We start from the raw sequence: 20,233 nt of genomic DNA on the forward strand, positions 1-20,233 counted from the left end.
CTCAGAGCCCCTGGGACATAGGTATCATTAACTTGTTCTTGTTCTCAATTCTCTAGGTAATTGCAAAATGCAGCTAAGGCCAAGAGTCACATTAGGGATGTGCTGGCCACATGCTGCTGCCTTTGTCTGCCCTGGCACCTCCCTGAGCCAATGCTCTACAAACAAGGCCCTAAAGCCCTTTCAACGATTCTCATGGTCCCCCACATCCATTAGCAGCTGGAATCTTGGTTCCACCATGGTTTCTTTTCTCAGTGCCTTAGGTCTGGTCCATGGGAGGAAAGGTGCCTCAGGGCCTGATCTTACTTCTACCCTCTTTCCCTCAAGCACTCATGTCATGTCTCAGGGGCCATGGGCAGCTGTTGTTGACAAACAAATAATAGGGAAAAGCCCCACAGAGCCCACTCCTTCCATGGTGTTTCTGGGTTTAGGGACACACTGATCACAGTGAAGGTATGTGCACAGTTTCCTTCTGTGTCTTTTGTGCTGCCGTGCCCCAAGTCCCAGCTCCTCTAATTAGCCTTAGGCAACCAGAATGTGAGACTGACATGTGATTCCCCCAGTGCAGCACTCCAAATTCACTTTCCTGTGACTGACACCAGGAGAAAGTACACTTTGTGGAAGTTTGCTTTTAGACGTTATATCGAAATGAGTTGTATGTATGGAAGGGCCAGAAGCCTCTGTATAACCCTCAGTATTGAGTGTGCGCTTACTATGGTTGGGGCAAAAGTCAATTTATGCAAAAGAGCAGGCAGCACCTTGGTGGGGCTTCGGGTGTGCGTTGGCTACACATTGCTGAAGTATGATGGGAATGTGCTGTGGTTTGAAGGTTAACTGTCTCCCAGGACCTCATGTGTGTAAACTCTTGGTCCTCAACTGATGACAGAGTTTTGGAGGATTGCGGAACCTTGTGGGGTGGGGAGCCTCCCTCTCCCTGGAGGAAGTGAACCATCGGAGGTGGACAGGGCACGTAGACACCCAGCACACTTGTCTCTTCTTCTTGTTCTGCCACAGTGTGAGATTACTAGCTCACACTCCTGCCTGTCCTTCCAGGGGGACTGTATCTCTTCAAACTGTGAGCCAAAATACCCCCTTCCTCCATTGCTTCTTGTCAGATATCCATCTGGTTACAGCAACAAAAAAGTAACTCATTACAGAATGAATTCTGAAATGCTATAGTCAGCAGTGAGGGTGTTCAACATAGGGTAGTATATGCCTGAGTATACCTGGAGTGAGCTTGCTCCAAGGCCCTAGTTTTCCCTTAGAGCAGTGAGTGGCTCTCAACCTCCCCAATGCTGCAAGCCTTTAATACAGTTCCTCATATTATGGTGACACCAACCACAAAATTATTTTTGTTGCTACTTCATAATTATAACTCTGCTCCTGTTATGAATCATAATGTAAATATATTTGGAGGCAGGTTTTCCCCAAAGGGGTGGTGACCCACAGGTTGAGATCCACTGCCTGAGAGAGCCCACTGGGGAAAATTCGTTCAGTAACTTCCTCCCTTGGGCTTCCACATCTCCACACTGCTCAGCAGCAACCTTCTCTTAGGCACAGCACAGAGCTAGGGCCCCGTCTACACAGTGATATACTTCAGTTCCAGCATCCAGAGATGATGGTCATGACTGTGAAGCCCCTTGAGCAGGGCATGGAGAGAAGCTGGCAAAAGCAATGTGTGGCTTGGCTGAGCCCCCAAGGACACTCACAATACTTATTTCCCTACTCTCAGTCAGCAAGGGATCTAGCCATGCCTGGTCATGCTTTCTTCTCTTGAAGACGTTACTTTGTGGTATCTGCAGGGAGCATCCCTTCCCACAAAGACAAATTTCAACCGTATTTCAAAGCTTTTCCTCAGTCAACACCTCTTCATGATGTCATCCCCTGCTTCCCAGCAAGGGTAACCCAGGAAGGCCCCAGCCAGGCATGTGTAGCTCTTTGCAGCCATGCTTCTGACCACTTTGCTATTGAATCCTGACTCTGTCACTGATACTCCACATGACACCTGGATGTGTTTCTTGGCTGCTCCAAGCCTCAGTTTCCTTGTCTGTCAGAAATGATAACAGCATCCTCACAGGGCTGTGATGAGGATGACAGGAAGGTGACAGCCAAGCACTGGCAGGGTACAGGCTGTGAGGGTAGAGGAAGGTAGGCACAAGTTTCCCCAAATGCCTCGTTAATGGACTCAAGTGAGTCTAGTCACAGAAGAGACGGGGACACAGGGACCTGTCACCTGCCATGACAGAGCAGATAGGCAAGTGTAGCCCTTTTATCCATGCATTGGTTGCTTGCTGGATGTTCTGGAGACTAATAGTTCCTTCACAAAGGGGACCAGACACTTAGAGGAGGAGGACAGTGACTTGCAGGAAATTGCTTGCCCACAGGCTCGCTGCAAAGCGCAGGTGTCTACGGCTAAGTCTATCATAATTTTACTGGTATGAAGTGGAAGTCAATAAACTCTGGCCAAGGCCTGACTGGTTTTTAAAAGCAACAATGAAACACCATTGGCATTGATTGGCACCTGGTCTGCAGTGGCCTTTCACCACAGTGACAGATCTGACCTGTGTAGTTATAAATTCCTCAGGTCCTGATTTAAAAGATGCATGTGATATGTCACTTCTAAATACTATGACATTTAAAACGCTCCTTTTGTAAATTCTACTGTAAATTATAGCAACTGACTCTTACAAAATGCTTTAGTTGTTATTGCTGTTGTTGTTGTTGTTGTTGTTGTTGTTGTTGTCTTTCCTGGTGTGTAATGTGATCAGATGATAGTTGTAACTGATGAGTGAAGCTTCAGTTTGAATGCTAGATGATATTTTTCATTTACATTAAGAAGTGACTCAACATATCCAGACCTTATCAGGTCCTTACTGTGAAGTGGACGCACTCTGGCGGGTGGGCCACTAGCTCTGCTCTGTTATATGACATATGTTAATTTAAAAATGAGGAAGCAGAACTCTCAGACTTTCCCATCTCAGCCACTGCTCTGAGAAGCCAGCAGGGGTCCTGACCTTGGGGGTCAGTTGGGCTCTCTGTCTCTGTCCCCCACTTCCCTTGCCCCTCCCCTTCTATAAATGCTTGTGTTTAAATCTGTATTAAAATAGTTTCTCAATAGAAGATCAACTTTGAATCTTAAAATATCGGGTCAAGGGAATGAATAGATATGCATAATGATTCAAATGACACACAACATATAAAAGAGGGCAGCCTTGAAATTTAAGGGAGATTTCAGAGCAAAGACCGACCTCGCCAAACGCCACCAGTCTCGTCCCTTGAAATCTTACTATATCAAACACATTAGAGATAAACAGAGAAGATTAACTTTTAGGAATCTGATCATTTCCATCTATTTCCCTCCCACTCCCAACCTGCCTCATCTTCCTTAAATCACCACATCTTTCCCTGTGCTTCAGCCTCCACCCATTACCAAGGCTCACTTCAAAGGAGCATCCCTGCTGGTGTATGGCCTTCCTCTGGAAAGGCATGCTGGGATCCCCACAGAGGCAAACCCAGTTTCCAGCTCAGACTCACAGCTCCTTCTCCTTCCCTCATCTTAGCACTACCGGCTAAGTGCCTTGTAGTGCTGTGGCACAGAGGACATGAAGAAAGAGCAGAGAGGACAAAGGAGCCCCATTATTGCTGCCTTGCCAGCTGGGAGGCCTGAGCTTCATTGCCAGTCTATTATTACCTGGGCAGTGGCTCCCACTGCGGTCGGTGTGGGTTCCCCTGTGTCTTCATCTGGCGCAGCACTATCAGACTTCTGAGTCTCATGAAGCCTGTCACAACCAGCTTTATCAGACGCCACCACCACCACCACCACCACCACCGTTACCAGACTACAAATGTTTCTCCTTAGAGTCAAGACCTTCTGGACACACAATCCTACCAGGAGTTACCACAATACCACCAGTGTTCCTTCTGTGTCCTCCTTCCCTGTCATACATTCTGTGCCTTCTGTCCTCAGCACCCCTGGCTAGGAGAGGCTCCATTCAGTGCTCAGGGGCTGCCTGTTCAAAATGTGGTTTTCCAATATTAAAGGCCTTTCCTTAAATAGTTTCATATAAATATATAAGAAAGCTAAATGAATAAAAAATGTGGATAGCTTTGTTGATTTAGTGGCTTTCCCAAGTGTATCAATAAATATTTCAGGACACCTGCTGTAAGACACATTCATCCTAACTGCCTTGTAGCGTGTCAGAGACAGAAAGCACACTCTAAAAGGAGTGGCCACTCTCAGAGGCCACTGGAGTTGGAGTTTCAGTAGCCTCTCTCTTCAACTGTATGGAGTCACACTCGGATGTGCACCTTGAAGCATAAGCTGATACTGTTTGTAATGCCATGAGAGGCATGATGCTTTTATATATGGGCCAAGCTCAACATGGAATCTCTTTGGCAGGACCAGTGTTCGGTTAGCCATGAGCCAGGGCTAGTTGCTGCCCCCTGAGTCTTGAAGCCACTGACCTAGGCCAGTAGCTTTCAAACAAGACAAGGTACTGTGACCCACCCTGGGGGACATTCCAACTTCACAATTCTAACACCTCCCCCTCAAAAATAATCTGTACCTTAAAGTAAGGTTTTACTGTGGTGGGCCACATTAGTTCTCACTTCTGTCCCTGCTGTCCTCAGTGTGTTGATACTGTGATGCCCAAGTGTCAGTGCCCAGGCTGGTGTCAGGCTAAAGTAGGCACAGTGAAGCTGCCCAGGTAGCCTAGCTCATTGAGTCTAACAGCTGCTCTCCATTTAGAGGTCAGGTGACTGGAAACATGAAGGGAGATTGGGGGGAGCATCAGAGGGTTCTAGAAGTGGGGTCCCCACCTCCCAGCTCTGTGAAGCACTGTGTGACATTGGGCTAGAGCATTTGCCTTCTGCCCTCTAGCAGCTGCTACTTTAAATGGTTGATTAACCAGAATATTTTGTCTGAGCCTGGCTTCTTTGTTCTCCTCACAAATATACACAGTGGAAAGGGAGGCTCTCTCCAGAGAGCTATGTTCTCTGACTCTTTAAGAAAATCACTTCCTATGGAATGGGGAGACATGGGCGCCTCCCCAGTGGCTTCTCCATAGCCCCATGTGTCACACCTCCACAAGAAGACTAGGCAACCTGGTGAACAGTGCACTGTAGCCCTGTCCTCCTGCATGCTGGCTCCGCATGTGCTCTTCCCCTTGGATTCAAAGCACATTGGCTTTGGGAATTGCCATGTTCACCCTATTGTCATAGTCAAGAAGAGGAATCGAACACTCAGGCATGGAGGGATGGCAGTAAAGAGGCCCCTCTGCTTTCAACAGGCTCCCTGCCTTAAGGCCAGACTCCAGGCCAGCTCAGAGGGAACTGGCATGGTGATGTTGTCTTTAGCACCCCTTTCTCTGTTCGAGTCTGACTGGACCAGGGCTGCACCAGGCTAGATTCCTGCAGTTCTACATACGGTTTCTGATTTAGAGCCAGACCTTGTGAGAAGGCAAATGGATCAAGGGACCTAGGATTTTACATGCTCTATGTGGTAGTAGAACAACTCTGACAGGCTCTGAGACGGGACAGTGGTGGCATGAAGATAAAGGATGTCCAGACTGGGTAAGTCTGGGAAACCTAGGCTGTAGGTGGCATAAGCAAGTGGGAAATGCAGGAAAGAAAATGACCTTTTACCACCAAGGTCGGCAAGTATCTCCTGTAGAGAGTAAGACAGTAAATGATGGAGGCTTTGTAGAGCCAGAGGCCTCTGTGTAGTTGTTCTGTTCTGGTACATGTAAAGGCATGGGAAGAGAGCATGGTCACGCTCCAACAGATGCTTTCCTCAGAGTCCTCAGGCCTGGGGTTTGATGCCTGTACAGTTTCAGTTTTCTCTCCCTCTGGGTTCCACTTTGTTTAATCTGTTTACCTGTCTCAGGCCCATGGCTTCTGGGTGCCCATACTGAACTAGGTGGAGCTCTGGGGAGCAGGTGTGGGCAGCAGACATACTTTGGCTTATCGCTCAGAGCTTACAGATTAGAAAGAATCTTTGGTGATGACGAACACGACCAGACGTGAGCTCTCTGGCACACAGCTCCATTCCCTGCTCAAATGCTAGCCCATGCACTGGTTGAGTGTGACATCAGAGCTGGACCCCAGGAGCAGAAGCTCAGAACAAATGCCTGCAGACAGGCCGCTCTGCTCCAAGAGCCCTCCCCAGCCCTGAGCAATCTCCATGGCTTTAGCCTTCTTTGGGGAGAAAGAAAAGGACTGTAGCCAGCCAGAGGGACAAGACGCTTTACTATTGGAAAAAAATCTAAGAGTCTCAGGCCTGTGCAGCACCATTAGGTGACGTCAGTGGCTCAGGGGATCTAAGCTCTGTGCTTTCACTCTTCTCAGAACAGCAACTGATTCATGGTAGCAAAGGGGTTTCTATTTAGAGCTGCAGAGGAGAGGCGGCCTCCGTGTCCTGGCATCCTATGCTAACGGCCTGCCCGTTCCCCGTGGGCAGCAGGCAGAGTTCACAGGAGGCCAGGACTGAGACACTCTACTTTCCACAAGCTAACCAATGTCCCCAGGCCTACTATGTACTGGCAGCTGGGTATACAGAGGCTGTGACACTGCTAGAGAGCAGAGGGCAGTTTAGCACACAGACAGCTATGACAATGGGGAAGGGAATAAAGGGGCCTAGATTCTTGGGCTGAGTCATGAAGCACCAGTAGGAGCTGGGGCTGTAGAGGTACAGGGGTTGATAATGGGGGCACTGGAAGTTGTTTCACTAGAGGAGAAACCCTGGAATGAGCACGAGTGAGGAGAAGAGAAGGAAACTGCCTAGCTTACAGCTCCATCCCTCACTAAAATGCAAAGTCATGAGCTGATCTGGGTGTTGCATGGGGCCTGGCCAGGAGCCACCATCATGGCTTCTGTAGAAAGACGTGCTGAATCTTAGACCAAAGACCTAAGTTGTTCCTGCTTAATTTCTGGCATGAGAATGGATGCTGCTAAGTCATTGTGTCCTCTCTTGTGGATCCACATCCTGAAAATGGTGGCCGGCACTACTTTATGTGTATACAGTAGTCATCTCTAGATGGACACCAGGGTTCCATGCCCCCGTCTTGTCCTGTCTCATGCAAACCTCATCCTTCCTCCTGGTATGGATGTCTCAGTGAGACTGCTTGATGACGTTTGGTCCCTATGACCTATTCTCTTCCTTCCCACGGTCTCCAAGGTCTTTCCTCTCAGCACGAGTTATTAATACATCCTTCTCTGACCCTAGATTAGGTTCTCAGTGGTGAAGGAAGCATTTTGGGTTGGACTCAATCTTATGAGCAAGGTATGGCCACAGATACTTTTGTCACCTGGGGCTCCATGAAGCTCGCTCCACCCAGCCCCTCTGCCCGTCTGGAATTCTCTCTCAGAGGAGCCCTGAGGGCTTCCATCTTGCTGCTAGTTCAGCTCCCTCACCTGGCCACACCTCTCGCTCCCCCTCAAGTCCCCACTGTGTGAGAAAAGAATGGGATTTTGCCTTTGAAATTCCTAAAAGACACTGCTCCTTCTCTGATAGCCACGGGTCATATTTAACACACTCAAGGTAGCTTGCTCATAGCCATATTTATTTCATACTTCATACTCCATGGATTATAAGGTATGATATGGAAGCTACATGAGCAAATGGTAAAACTATAAATCACACACACACAAAAAATACCTGAAACACTACTGTAACACTATAAAACTACCTCAAAACATTCTTACATCTACCAACTTGCTAAACTCTGCTACTTCAGAAGACAACATTCAAAAGAAATGATGTATGGGGAAAGAAAATCACAGTGCTAATTTGGAGTGGTTCTTATTTTGGCTGCTAGCTGGAGGCGTGACTGCTCGCAGGGGTATGTACTTTCCTTTTGTTTAAGAAATTAAGATGGGAAATGGGACTCTTCTTTTTTAGTTTTGAGGAAGCATCTTATGTTCCCTTAAAATATCTTAGCCTGGAGAGAGCCATGAGGCATATAGCATGAACCAGAGCACACACTCCTAACAAAGCAAGACAGGCTTGTGGAGAACCGAAAACCAAACCAAACCAAACCCCAAGCAGCTGCCAGAGGTTTCCCCACACACCTTTTTAGTCAGCAATTACAAGAAAATATGGAGAAAGACAAGTGGAGAACAGGGGTGAGAAGGACGCATGGGCAAGCTGAGGAAGCGGCAAAGGACACTGAATACTGTACCTGCTTGTTACTGTCAGTGGTACAGCACAGCTTCTTGAGGGAGACAAAGTGCCTAATTTTCCTAATAACATAAACAGTCAGTGATTAGTGAGCCAGGCGGGAGAATAAGGCAACAGGTCAGCACACGGACAAGTCTCCTCGATGCTGAGCTCCAAGGCCTTCCTCACGCAAATATGATCACAAGCCCCGTACCCCCGAGGAAGCCTGGCTACTGTGGACGTACCACCCTCGTGGGCCTGCCATTTTCAGGGACTGACATGCCACCACAGGAAAGCCGGCTTTCATTCGGCTGACACAAACGTCATTGCTTACATGAAAAGCAGAAGACTCATTCGGAAAGTGATGAGATTTTGTTGGTCGCTGTTTTTCTCTCTTAAACATCCTATGCTGAGCACTGTGGCTCATCGTAAGGATGGCATTTGTTGTTTTTGTTGTTGATTTTGTTTTGTTTTGTTTTGTTTTGTTTCTTGTTTTCTTGGTTAGAGGAAAAAGTGCTCTGATTTAAAAGTCATGAATCCAGGAACTTAGCCTGTGGTCTTGCTCATTATCACAAGGAAAATGGGGGGGTTGGGGGGGAGGCACATGGCCCTGTGTAATTAAGCTCAAGGTAGATCTTACCCTGAGGGTACAGCTCTGACTTACACTATGGAAGCCTGGATACCCAGAAGCCTCTGGGGCACCCCTTTCTATTCTCTGTCTCTTTCTTCTTCTTCCTGGTTCCCTTTACCCTGGAGGATTCTCTGAAGAGAACATGGGAAAATACTGATGGATCTTACAAGACGAACGTCACCCAAGCGAGAAAGAGTAAAATGTCCCTATTTTTAATCTGAATTGCCTCTGAGAGCTCGCTGCCTACAATTAGGGAAAATCACACAAAATCACGTCTGGATAAAAGGACTTTTTTCCCCTCATCTGTCAAATCAGGAAATTTTATTCTGATAGAAAGTACCAGGCAGTAGCATGTCTCCTCCACATCAGCTGCCCACTGATTCTAGTCAAACACTGAACAGGACTCAGCTCCCCTTTCCTAAGAGCGACCATGAGGACACCATGTCCGTCTCAGGCACCCACCATCTTCCTGTGGCTCTCCAAAGGCCACTGCTGGGATCTCTGACCCGAGGCAGTGTCTGTGGGAAAGGCAGGCTGCTTCTCCCTATAGTGGACAACCTTGCTCAGGAGCCCTTCAGAACCTGCAACTCTCAGAGGTCACCCAGAGAGGAGTCACAAAAGGACCACTAGGCCGGACCTCTCAGGAGGCTGGAGAACATTTCAAGCCAATCCACCAAGGAAACTTGGAGGGAAACAACCTTCAAATCAATGGGTGATCTGACGGGATGGGCTGGCTTTGCAATCACGTGGAGATCTGAAATCAACTCAGGTGGTCCTGAGAACCATGTGTGGGAGGGGCTTTCTGGTTCCAGGTAACCCCCATCTTATTTTCTTTGCCAGTATGTCACATATCATGTGTCCCTTCCAGGATCAATCCACCAGGCAGTATTGACCTTCATGCTGGCTGCGAGGCCCATCAGTGAGATATAGTTAGGGGTCCCATCTGGCTGGCACTCTGAGACTTCCCTTAGAATGCAACGCAGAGAAGGAAAGGGAGTCCTATGTTTTATTTCTCATGCCCTGCCCCTAGGTTTCTCTGGTCAGATGTCATCTTCTATGGTGGGCTGGTGCCTCTAGGACTCCCTGAGCCCTTGTATAAGCTCAGAGTCAAGAAGGCTGGCAACCTGTGGCCCGAGGGCAGAAGCCAGTAGTGCCAGCATGACTAGCCAAGGAGAAGCACAACCTGTGGTATTGGGAACAATGGACCATGCATGACCAGGGTAGAGAACTGGGGACTAGGATTGATATTCCATGAAAGACCATGGATAGGGGACAGGGGTGAAGGCAGAGGGAGACCGTGTCTGGCGATTGCTGCTGGCCACATAAGACAGGGCAAACCCTACTGTGTGTGCTGTTCTAAGGCTTACAGGGTACTGTGGTGTGCCAGGCAACGCCCACAGGGGCCTGAGTTCTCATCTGCAGCAGAAAGAGTGGAAGAGTTTGCTCTCACCCTCCTTGGCCAATCACTGGGGTGATCTTCACGTGCTGTTGGATGCTGTCCCCGGATTTCCGTCTGGCATAGTAAACCCCCTGCCACTCCTACATGGACAAAGAGAACTCTTGAGATCCTTCAGTTGAGAGCGCGGCTGCTCCCACACGGGGTCTTTGCAGGCAGAGTCGGAACTTCCCACAGAGTTTCATTACACGTCACGAAACTGCTATACAGTCGTACCCACTACAATGCTATCGTGGTCACACATATAAATGTCAGAGCCAGCATGTCTACTACCAAGCTGTCTGCCACGAATGAATTCTAAGACACCTGGCACCCACCAGCTGGAGCTGCCACCATACCAGAGTCCAGTAGCCAGCCTCAAAATCCTCACAACAACCAGTGGGCCTGATAGTCTCATTCTTAACTTACAGATGGGTAAACTGAGGCTCAGCGAGTCCACCTACCTTACCCACACAGGGAAACAGAGGATCTGTTTATAACTGTGTAGTTCTTCAATCCTTCCTAGGTGCTTGAACTTTCTGAGATTCTAGGGGCCCTCCGCCCATGGCTTCTCTAGGGCCACTATGTTCCCTGCAGTTTCCATATATGATATCAAGGGAGAGTGTGATTCCTGCTGTCTCAGGACCACGGGAATCGGACTGAAATAGAGAGGCAGCCTCAGGGTAGAGAGGTTCTGGAAGTGTGTGGATAACTGAGGTCCCTGCAGCCATATCCTCCTGCTCTTCTTTATGATATGGCTAAAGAGGGTTTCCTTGGGGGGTGTCACATGTGCTTGGGGGTGAAAATGTAGTATTTTGTATAGTATCCCTGTTTCATGTTCAAACATAATAGGTCTGGTTTTAAAAGTAAGTTGGACATTCTTACAATCCAGATCTATGCTATCTCTGCGAGTCCTGCTCTCTCCAGTGGAGATGATCTTTAACCACTACACAGTAGAGAAGAGAAGGAGGAAGCCAAGCCATGTGAAAAAGCATTAGGAGCTTTCAGAAGAAGCAAGAGGATGCCCAGCTCTGAGGGAGGAGGGTGGCTGCCCAGGAGATTCCTCTCTTGCCTCCACTTTGCCTTCATCTCCTCCAGAAGCAGCAGAAAGTGTGGGTGTGGGGCCGGGGAGAGGCTGGGGAAAAAGAGTTACCCAAATATCCAACAGCAGCGAGCTCGGAGGACAGAAGGAAGACATTTAACTAAAGAAACAGAGCCTACCAATCCATGTAGATATTAGGTCTTTCTAGCTCCTCCTCTCAAACGCCAATAAACCAATAAAACACAAAGCAGCTATCTGGGTTAGGACCCTGCTCAGAGATGCAATATTATAGCAAGGGTAGGTTGGAGTATATTCATGCAAAGGAGTATGTGGCCTTCCACAAAGCAATTAGCTCCCGTGGCATCCGGTTGGCATTGAAAATTAACCCATTTTTGCAAAAACTGACGTTCGTTCTTTCACTGAATTAGGATGTTACTAGCGAGTTCAATCTTAAGGATGGAAGATGAAAGCATTGGGGATGGGGAGAGCTCAGGGAGGATTGTGGGTGGGTGTCTTGGCTCCACCCACCTTTCCCTTCTTGATGCACGTGTTGATGGTGTCCAGGAGGTCTGCCCGGTTCTTGTCACTCTTAGGTAGGTCAGCGAGTTCCTTCCCCAGGAGCTCCCCTTTGTGGTAGCCCATCATCCTCTCAAAGGCAGGGTTGACATACTGTGAGCAGGAGGGGTTACAGATCAGTGTGCCCTACTGGGAGGCTGTGGGGATACAGGTATACAGAGCCAAAGGTTCCCATGACAACACTCTAATGCGGGCGCTGCGGTCTCCTCCTTCCTCATCTGGCAGGAGTGGTACCCTCACACATACTGCAGTTTATACTTGACATCCTGATCCTCTGTGAGAACGCAAAGAAACCTCAGGACAATGGAGCAGGAAGCCCTCGGCTACTAGCTCCAGCGTCTTCAGACATCAATTCCTGTCTACCACCCCATGGAATAAGGGAATATGTTCGCCTTATAGGCAAACATAAATAGGAAGAGGACTGGGGTTGTAGCTTTGTGTCACAGTGCTTCTCTTGCACATGTAAGGCCATGAGTTGGATCCCAGCAAGCACATACTAGTTGACAGGTTGCAGGTTTGTTAGTGGCACCGTGCAAGGCAGTGTCTCTCCACTTTCCCATCTATTATTCAATCTACAGTTGGGAGGACTTTGACCTAATGTGAATATTAAATACAGTTAGCCTATAGGCTCGGGCACACCCTTTCAGCCTGGGTGCAGGGCGGGCAAGGACAGAGAATGCCCACAGTGCACTCGGAGGTCAGCAGACTCAGAGTGTTCTTTGCAAACTTCTGCAAGAGCTTCTGGGATTTGAAGCTACTGCCTTATCTGGCCCCAGGCTCCAGTTCTCCTCCAGTTTCTTTTTAAAGATCACAGTTGTCACATGAGTAGCCATAGCCAAGAGAATAAGTGGGGGCAGATGTGAGCACGCTGCACCTGGGTCAACAGTTTCTTTGGGCAAAGTTCCCATCCATCTGCTGTCTCAGAAACGTTCTCACTAACTGTTCCCACTCTCCCCTTGGCTAGGGTAATCCATCAGGAAGCGGGTAACGTAGGAACAGCGGGAGGTGGGAAACGGGGTAGGGGGGATGATATTCCCTTGGGAGCAAAGCTTCTATGAACACATCAGCCCTAGGAGCTAAAACATGTGGAGGAATCTCTGGCTCTCAGGCACTATGGGAACGGCTGAAGAGGAGAGGGTCCACCAATTGCAATGTGTCTCCTCCTCCAGGAAGCCTTCTTTGACCACTGCCCAGTTTGTGTTGGTTACCATTCCTAAGGGCTCCCATGGACTTCTGTGAAACAAATTCTAATGAATCACATAGAAATCAAAATATGTCTTTCTCTCTCATAGGACACTGACATTTTCTGGCGCAAAGGCTAGAGTTGTGTTTGGATACACACTATTTCAGTCAACACTCAGGGAGTACATGGTCACATTCAATTGTTTATTACTTTCCTCATTTGTTAACTGTCTCCTTCATTGTCTTACTGTGGGCTCCTCTTTCCCATCCTGTAAATCTTAGTTATAGTTATGGCTCTTTTCTTTGTTGAGGATCCTGGGACCTCAGAATCCAGAGGTATAACAGATATAACGAGAGCCAATGTACCAAACCCAAACCCTTTAGAACCATTGGCAGATGCCTCCATTTCTTTGCACATCTGTCTTTTCCATGTGCAACAACACTACCGAGCTCCCAAGGTTGTGTTAAGATCAATGGGAATAAAATGCTAACCACATGCCAGCACACGGGAAGTACATGCAAGTGTTTTCAGAGAGGATGCAAGTAGATGGTGCACGTGGCTGGAGGCACAGAGGCAGCAGGGACAGCTAGGCTTATAGATAAGATGCTGTTGCCATAGTTTAAGTGCATCATGTGTGCACACAGACACATGGCTGTCTGCTCAAGTACCCCATTGGGCTACCAATGGAATCAATAGCATATGTGAAATATCCTGTCCTTGATGTGTCCTCCTGAAACCCAGACGAGGGTCATCGGAGTGTCCCCTGCATATAGCATCCTCAGCCTTGCTTCCCCTTCCTTCCTCTCACTGGTACAATGTATTTCAGCATCCAGATTTCCCTTTCAGCATAGAGACTCCCCACTCTGTGGCCACCAACGGTCTTCACATTCATTTCTTTCTGTTCATGGACAAGATGTGTGTGTATGTGTGTGTGTGTGTGTGTGTGTGTGTGTGTGTGTGTGTGGGGGGGGGGTGTTGATGTCATGTTACTTGTCCCAGGGATTCAGGTTTTCGAACCACAAAGTATGGCCATAGGGTGAAGGCCTGGATCCCTGTTCAGTGTGGGGAAGGCATGAGAGAGCAGGGCTACTTCTCATCAGATCTGGATCCACTGTGAAGTAGGTAGATGAAATGCCAGTGGCCTCAGGAGCAGAACTGAAGGGCCACATCTGCACGTGAGCTTTCTGGGTGGTTTCGGATGTGGAGCAGTGAGCAGGAAGAACAAACATAGTCAGCAATGTACAGAATCTTTCAGTTCCATATCAAGAGTCAGTTAAGCATATTCTAAAATATAGCCCCAAGTGAAGCCACGCAGGAAGGCTTGGGAAGCAGAAATATGGTGAAGTACTTTGATTTCAGTGCTCACTGCTGGGCCTTTGTGTAAGTTCCTCACTTTGCTAAGTCTTTGTTTCCTCATCTACCCATCCTTCAAGGGTACTGAACTGAGCTGAGACAACCTTGAAAGAGTTCATGATAGGAACAAGGTGTGGTGAGCCCATGATATTCTTCATATGGAATAGAAACAAGGGATATCTGTGTGCACACTGGGGACATCAGAGGGTTCAGAAGGAGGCTGATGTCACAGGGGCCATGGTGTGCTGGCGTGTCCTTCCCCACTGCTAAAAGCAGATGCTGCTCAATTGACCCTGCACACCAGCTTCAGTCAGGCCAGTGCCACTCTGGGGACCAGGTACATTTCAAGTACCCTCTGAGGCAGGTGAAAGATTCTCTAGGTATGCATTTCTTTAGATGGATGGCGTTAGTCTTAAAGTGCTTTATATTAGAATACCAACTGCAAGTTAACATCCCGTGACCACCTACGAGCTTGCTCAACAATTCTGTATAAACACCATCTTTACAGACAGCCTAAATTCCCTCCCACCTCTACCTAAGAAGTAACAAGTTCTGCTCCAAATCAATAAGTTTAACCTATGGGGGCTAGAGAGACAGTGGTCAAGAATACTGGTCGCTTTTCTAGGAGGACCTGGGTTCAGTTCTCAGTACCTACATTGTGTGGCTCATAACTGCCCATAACTGCAGCTCTAGGGTATCACACACCCTCTCCTAGATTCTACAGGCACCCAGACACACGTGCACACACATACAGTTTAAAAACGATAAATCATCAAATAACCTTTATTCTCTTTTGAATAACTAATTCTTAAGTTTGCCAGTCATCTTCTTACATACTGATTTTCCTTTCTTCAAGAAAATGTGCAAATACGAGAAAATTATGGGAGAGTATTTGAGATTCAGAGGTGGGTGGAACCTGAAAGGCTCTTTGTCAGTGTTAATGATGTGAAGCGCTTCTTCCCATACCTGAATCACATGGTCATCACTTGTTATTTCTATGGCTTCGTGACAGTGGTCTAACGCTGTAAACACTGAATTACAGGCCCTGAAAGATGCACAAGATTAGTGTTAGTTCTATACAAACATTGATTGAACGTTGTTAATTCAGCAACATAGACAGACCCCAGAGTCACTAACAGTGTGCACTCGTTATTGTTATGATCTGACTGTTGGTACCCCTTTGTTTTGATATTTCAATCCAATGTGCAGTGTTGTAGTAAGGGCATGGTCACGGCTGTGGTCATGGCGAAGGTCAAGTGCCCATCAATTAGGAGAACCCAGTGTGGCCCAAACTGACCACGAGATATTCTGGCCTTTTGTAACATGCAGAGACACATTTGTTTTCCTTTTCTCAAGCTTGCAATGCCACTTAGCCTATAACCACACCCACAGGCATGAAGACAGACAGGAGTGGCAGGTAGACCCCACCCATTGTCCAGTTCTTTGCCCCTGTATAGCTTTCTATACCGCTAGCTCCTTTCTGGCTGACTTCCTCTTTGCACCTGAGGAATATGAATAGAATCCAACTGTGGTTTTGATTTAAACTAATTTCCCAACAGAAAACAACTCCAAATACATTAAGTTCTGACCTATCCAGCACTGCAACGTCGTGACTGGAACCCTGGTATTAAAAGAGTCCCAGGGAAGGCTTTCTTACACAGGGCAAAGAGAGAAATAAAAAGACAGGATAATGTTGGCTTATGGAATGGATATTTCTTCTTGTGGGGTAAATCCTTCACTGCTATTTTTTCCACATAAAAGAGATTATAATTTGTTGTCATTTTGACCCATTTGTTAGGAGAACAGCAGAGCAAAGTTGGACTGTATTTTTCTAGCTGCAGGATCCCATGCCGCTTCTGGCCTTCGCTTGCTCTTGTTTGCCCATCTCGAGAACAATTATAAGAATGTGTTCCGTGGACGTTTGTAATGGTCGGGACGACAGATGGCATACGCAGGCATTTCTCAAAGTGCTTCGGGACCACACATGGAAGACTCCTGGCTGGGGTAGGTGATAGTACTTGTAAGATCACAGAGTCCTGCTGCTTTGTTCTCTGAGGCTTGTGAACGCCTTTAGTGAAGGGAAAAAATCTCATCACAAGCTATCTTCTTCCTCGAGTCTGTTTCAGTGACAGCAAGCTAACCAGCCTGCAGACGGGAAGGACCTCAGTGGGCTGAAGGATGATTGATGCCTGTTCCTATGGCTGCAGACATGAGGCTCTCTGCATACGAGTATGAAAGCATCCATGTTCTGCTCAGCAGGGCAGAGCCGGACCAGCTCGATGCCACTGACAGTTCTGAGCCCTTCAGGCCATTTCTTCATCCAATTGCCCCACCCCCACTAATTTGTTCTGTGTACTGTCTAGCCACCATTACTGTGTGCAAACATGTTCTATCAAGTCAGCAAAAAACACTACGAAGGGTGCTAAGACTGTTACCACTGCCATCACTCTACTGCCCCCTTGAGAGGCAAGCAAGAGCCAGGTTTGTCAAAAGCATTTTCCAGACACCTGGTCTGGACTGCACTCAGCTCCACAGGAAAGCAATTCCAGGTGCGAAGGGTGGAGACATCAACGCCAGATAGGCTGACTTGTCAACTTTGAGAGCTGGGTAATTATGTTCTGCTGAACACATTTTGACAGACTCCTCTTGGCGTCTGGTTTCCTGTAAAGTACATGTACGTCTCAACTAAACGTGCAACCCGGTGTTTCAGACACAATCAGTTTGTCTGCGCATAAGGCGGTTCTTAAATAAGTCCCAGAGATACAGAACCTTAGGCCCATGCTCATCCATCAAACGTAAACTCTTCAGAGAGAATGCCCCAAAGACAGACCAAATCCCTATCTAGTGACATGAGGGGACACTGGTAGGGACAGGAATGACACAGCATTTCCCCTTCCTGTCCCTACCATGCCATGCCTGACCAGCTGCGATGTTTATTTTTGGGTAGATGACTCTATTTAAATAAACCAGCAGCAAACTGGGGCAATCAATTTGAGTCATGTTCCTAGAACCAGGGAACCTAATCGAGTGTATTAATTATTCATACTTCTCAGGCAAAAAAACACTGTGGCCTTGTTAATTTTTGTTCTTGGAAACTATGACCTGCAACTCATATGTCCTTATTTTTTAATCCTTAAGGGTAGAGGTTAGAAAGCCGTGAGGGAAAAAAGAAACAGAAGAGAGAGAAAGATAATGGATAGTGCAATCATTTGTTCTGTGCCTGCCGAAGGGTTTCAAAGATTCAGGTGACTGTTGCAGGGTCCAGACCACATCCATAAACAACATAGTGGTCCAGTGGGGGCAAAGTGCACAGTGCAAATGCGGGTCCCTGACTGTGCTCTAGCACTACCACCAGAGTGGTAGGCAGTTGGGATCACAAGGAACGCACTCCTGGTTCTCAATGTCTTCTTGTCAATTGTGGCTGGGATCCACATGTGCTGTTCTGTATATCTTAGAAAGGTATTCCATCTGAATTCTACCCAAAGAGAACACACACACACACACGAACACACACCTCATACACATGCATATACATACATGCACACACACATGCACACACATACCTCATTCACATATATACACACATGCAGGCATGCACATATGCACAGACACGCATCACCTTAAACAAGGATGGGGCTGAGCAAAGCAATGGCTTTTAGGAAGAGTCTGAACATATGTGCACATCTAATCAGAGTCTCAGAATTAGCCAAGAAGACCAAAGAGCAGGCAAGGGGACTCATGGGAATCATGGGTGGTGGCAAGAATGAGAAGGGATTTATTCGTCCTATAAAGTGTAGATGGTAGTCACCATTCACAAAGCCCTGGCCTGAAGTGTCCACCTTTAGTACTGGCAGCATCCCACAGTACAGATGTGTCCTTGAAGAGTGACAGTCATGCTACATATTTAGCTACAGCTGGGGGCAGAATTGTAGGGGAAAGTATTACATAATTAGACTATAATTATTCTGGCATTGTATAATAAAGAGCTCATTTCCCAGTCTTTAACAAATGACATAGCTGCTCATCTGCCTTGGGGTGCAGGTAGATGCTCTATATGCCCTTGAACACCCTAAGGAACTGGAGCAAGGTCATTGTCTGAGTCATTCTCCTCTGGATGATGGGTCCAAATTTTGTAGGCTCAGAGAGATTCGCGTAATATACATGTACTCCCAACCCCCAAAAGGGGGTGCACTCAAGAAGGCTGAGGGAAGGGCTGGAAACTAACATATCAGCAGGTGGAGAGGCGAAGAACAGCTGCGCGTGAGGCAAGCCCTGCTTCCTGGGTCACTGATTTACATGAAGAGCCTGAGCATTCCATTATGAGCCCAGCAATGGATCCAACTCTTCCAAGAAGTTCCTGGGAGGGAAGGGATGCGAAGTGGTAGTGCTCACAGCATTGGAAGACGAGAAACTTGCAGCAACACTGTGATGAGAACATGTGAGCTTCCATACTATGAACCACGAAGGTCTCAGCAGCACAGGGATGTGCAGACAGGGCTGGCATGTGTAGCACGATTACCAGGCAGGCCTGCATCCTGCTTGCCGTGGTCAAGGTGCCCTAAATCTCCCTGAGGGCAGCCCCAGTGCCGGGATCTGAATCAGGACAAAATCTAGCGGGGACTGTCATATGTTCTGTGACCTAAGAATACAGAGCACTGATCATCTAAAATAGCCTGAGGGGTTCCTGGTCACAGAGATACAGTGTCCGGGTCCACTGCTTTTATTGTAAGAAGTAAAGGATCAGACCACAATGGAATCTCTTTTTTCTCTTTTTATTTATAGTAAGAACATGAAAAAAATCAAAGTACTAAGCTGTTTTACTCTCAATTAAAATCAACAGAGGCTCCTAAGAAATACATATACTTAATATACATTGTTAAAAAGAACAAATCACAGGAGCAAAGAGTAGGTGGTATTTTTAGAAAATTTATATAAAGTTATCTGAAGCAAATATACAGATAAAAAGAAACCAAAGAATTTAACTTGTTTAAGCATTCCAAATGTCTTGGGTGCTATTCCTTAAGGCCTTGAACTATCAAAATTCCTCAAATATTAGAATCTCTACTGGTCTGGCATACTTTACCTTTAAAAATATTTATTTATTATTACTTTGTGGTGTGTGTGTGTGCATGTGTGTGTGTGTGTTGCACACCCATGGGGTGACACACATGAATGTCAGGACAACTTATTGGAGTCATTTGCTTCTGCTCTTATTGGGGGCCCAAGAGAGTAAACTCAGCTTGGGGGCAACATTAACATTCTAAAAACAAACACATACACAAACAAAAGCCAAAAGCCACCGCATTCCCATCTAAGAGAGTGACCGCTTTATATTTCCTACTCCACTGTAATCACTCAAAGCCACTGCCCAGACCTGGGCGACCTGTTTCTGTGGGTCTATGCCAATCATCCTGCTTTCTAGGGATGGAAAGAAAACTAGCTTTCAAACTACTCCGTCATATTTGGATATAATAAGCAACGGCGGTTAAAAGTATAATTATGGTAGGGAGATCCTCTCTTGGTCTTTGTGCCAGGCATGAGGTATGGCAAGGTACCTCTTAGTTGGCTAGAGAGCAAAGCCATGCGGGGACTTCCCTGAGGGATGCCAGGAGCTCCTAGAAACTGATCTTTCCATGGGGCCAAGGGTATGCAGGAGCCTCCCGTAGCTCATGTTCTCTGGCTTGAAGAGGCCAGGTTGAAGAAACCAAGTGTTTAAGAGCAAGCCAGAGCAGAGCCTGAGCTGATCTAGGCAGGTGCCAGGGCCCTCATATTCCAAGAGTGCCTTTAAGAAGACGGCATGGAGAGAACCTCTCACAGGATGGAGAGTCAGCGAGAATTCAGCTCTTAAAGCGCCGCATACC

The 20,233-nt window shown here is 47.3% G+C and overlaps 1 protein-coding gene and 1 long non-coding RNA gene across 23 annotated transcripts in view; one reads left to right on the forward strand and one right to left on the reverse strand.

Moving 5' to 3' along the window:
• Gm41025 overlaps nucleotides 1-17,921 on the forward strand; it is a 42,253-nt gene extending 24,332 nt beyond the window's left edge. Inside the window, exons 2-3 of the long non-coding RNA XR_003950703.1 lie at nucleotides 16,208-16,376; nucleotides 16,499-17,921. This is a non-coding gene — a long non-coding RNA (predicted gene, 41025). The remainder of the gene's footprint in view (nucleotides 1-16,207; nucleotides 16,377-16,498) is intronic.
• Pde8b (phosphodiesterase 8B) overlaps nucleotides 1-20,233 on the reverse strand; it is a 226,297-nt gene that overhangs the window by 50,835 nt on the left and 155,229 nt on the right. For 12 of the 22 annotated variants that reach the window (NM_001346782.1, NM_001374007.1, NM_001374004.1 and 9 more), the window contains 4 exons: nucleotides 15,339-15,417; nucleotides 11,789-11,929; nucleotides 10,234-10,322; nucleotides 8,175-8,235 (listed from right to left, as the gene is read on the reverse strand). In NM_001346782.1, the coding sequence (NP_001333711.1) occupies nucleotides 8,175-8,235; nucleotides 10,234-10,322; nucleotides 11,789-11,929; nucleotides 15,339-15,417 (370 nt within the window). The remainder of the gene's footprint in view (nucleotides 1-8,174; nucleotides 8,236-10,233; nucleotides 10,323-11,788; nucleotides 11,930-15,338; nucleotides 15,418-20,233) is intronic. The other 10 variants (NM_001170669.1, NM_001374006.1, NM_001374005.1 and 7 more) reach the window with 3 other exon arrangements.

Source organism: Mus musculus, chromosome 13, assembly GCF_000001635.26.
Source record: "Mus musculus strain C57BL/6J chromosome 13, GRCm38.p6 C57BL/6J".
NCBI classification, from domain to species: Eukaryota; Metazoa; Chordata; class Mammalia; order Rodentia; family Muridae; genus Mus; species Mus musculus.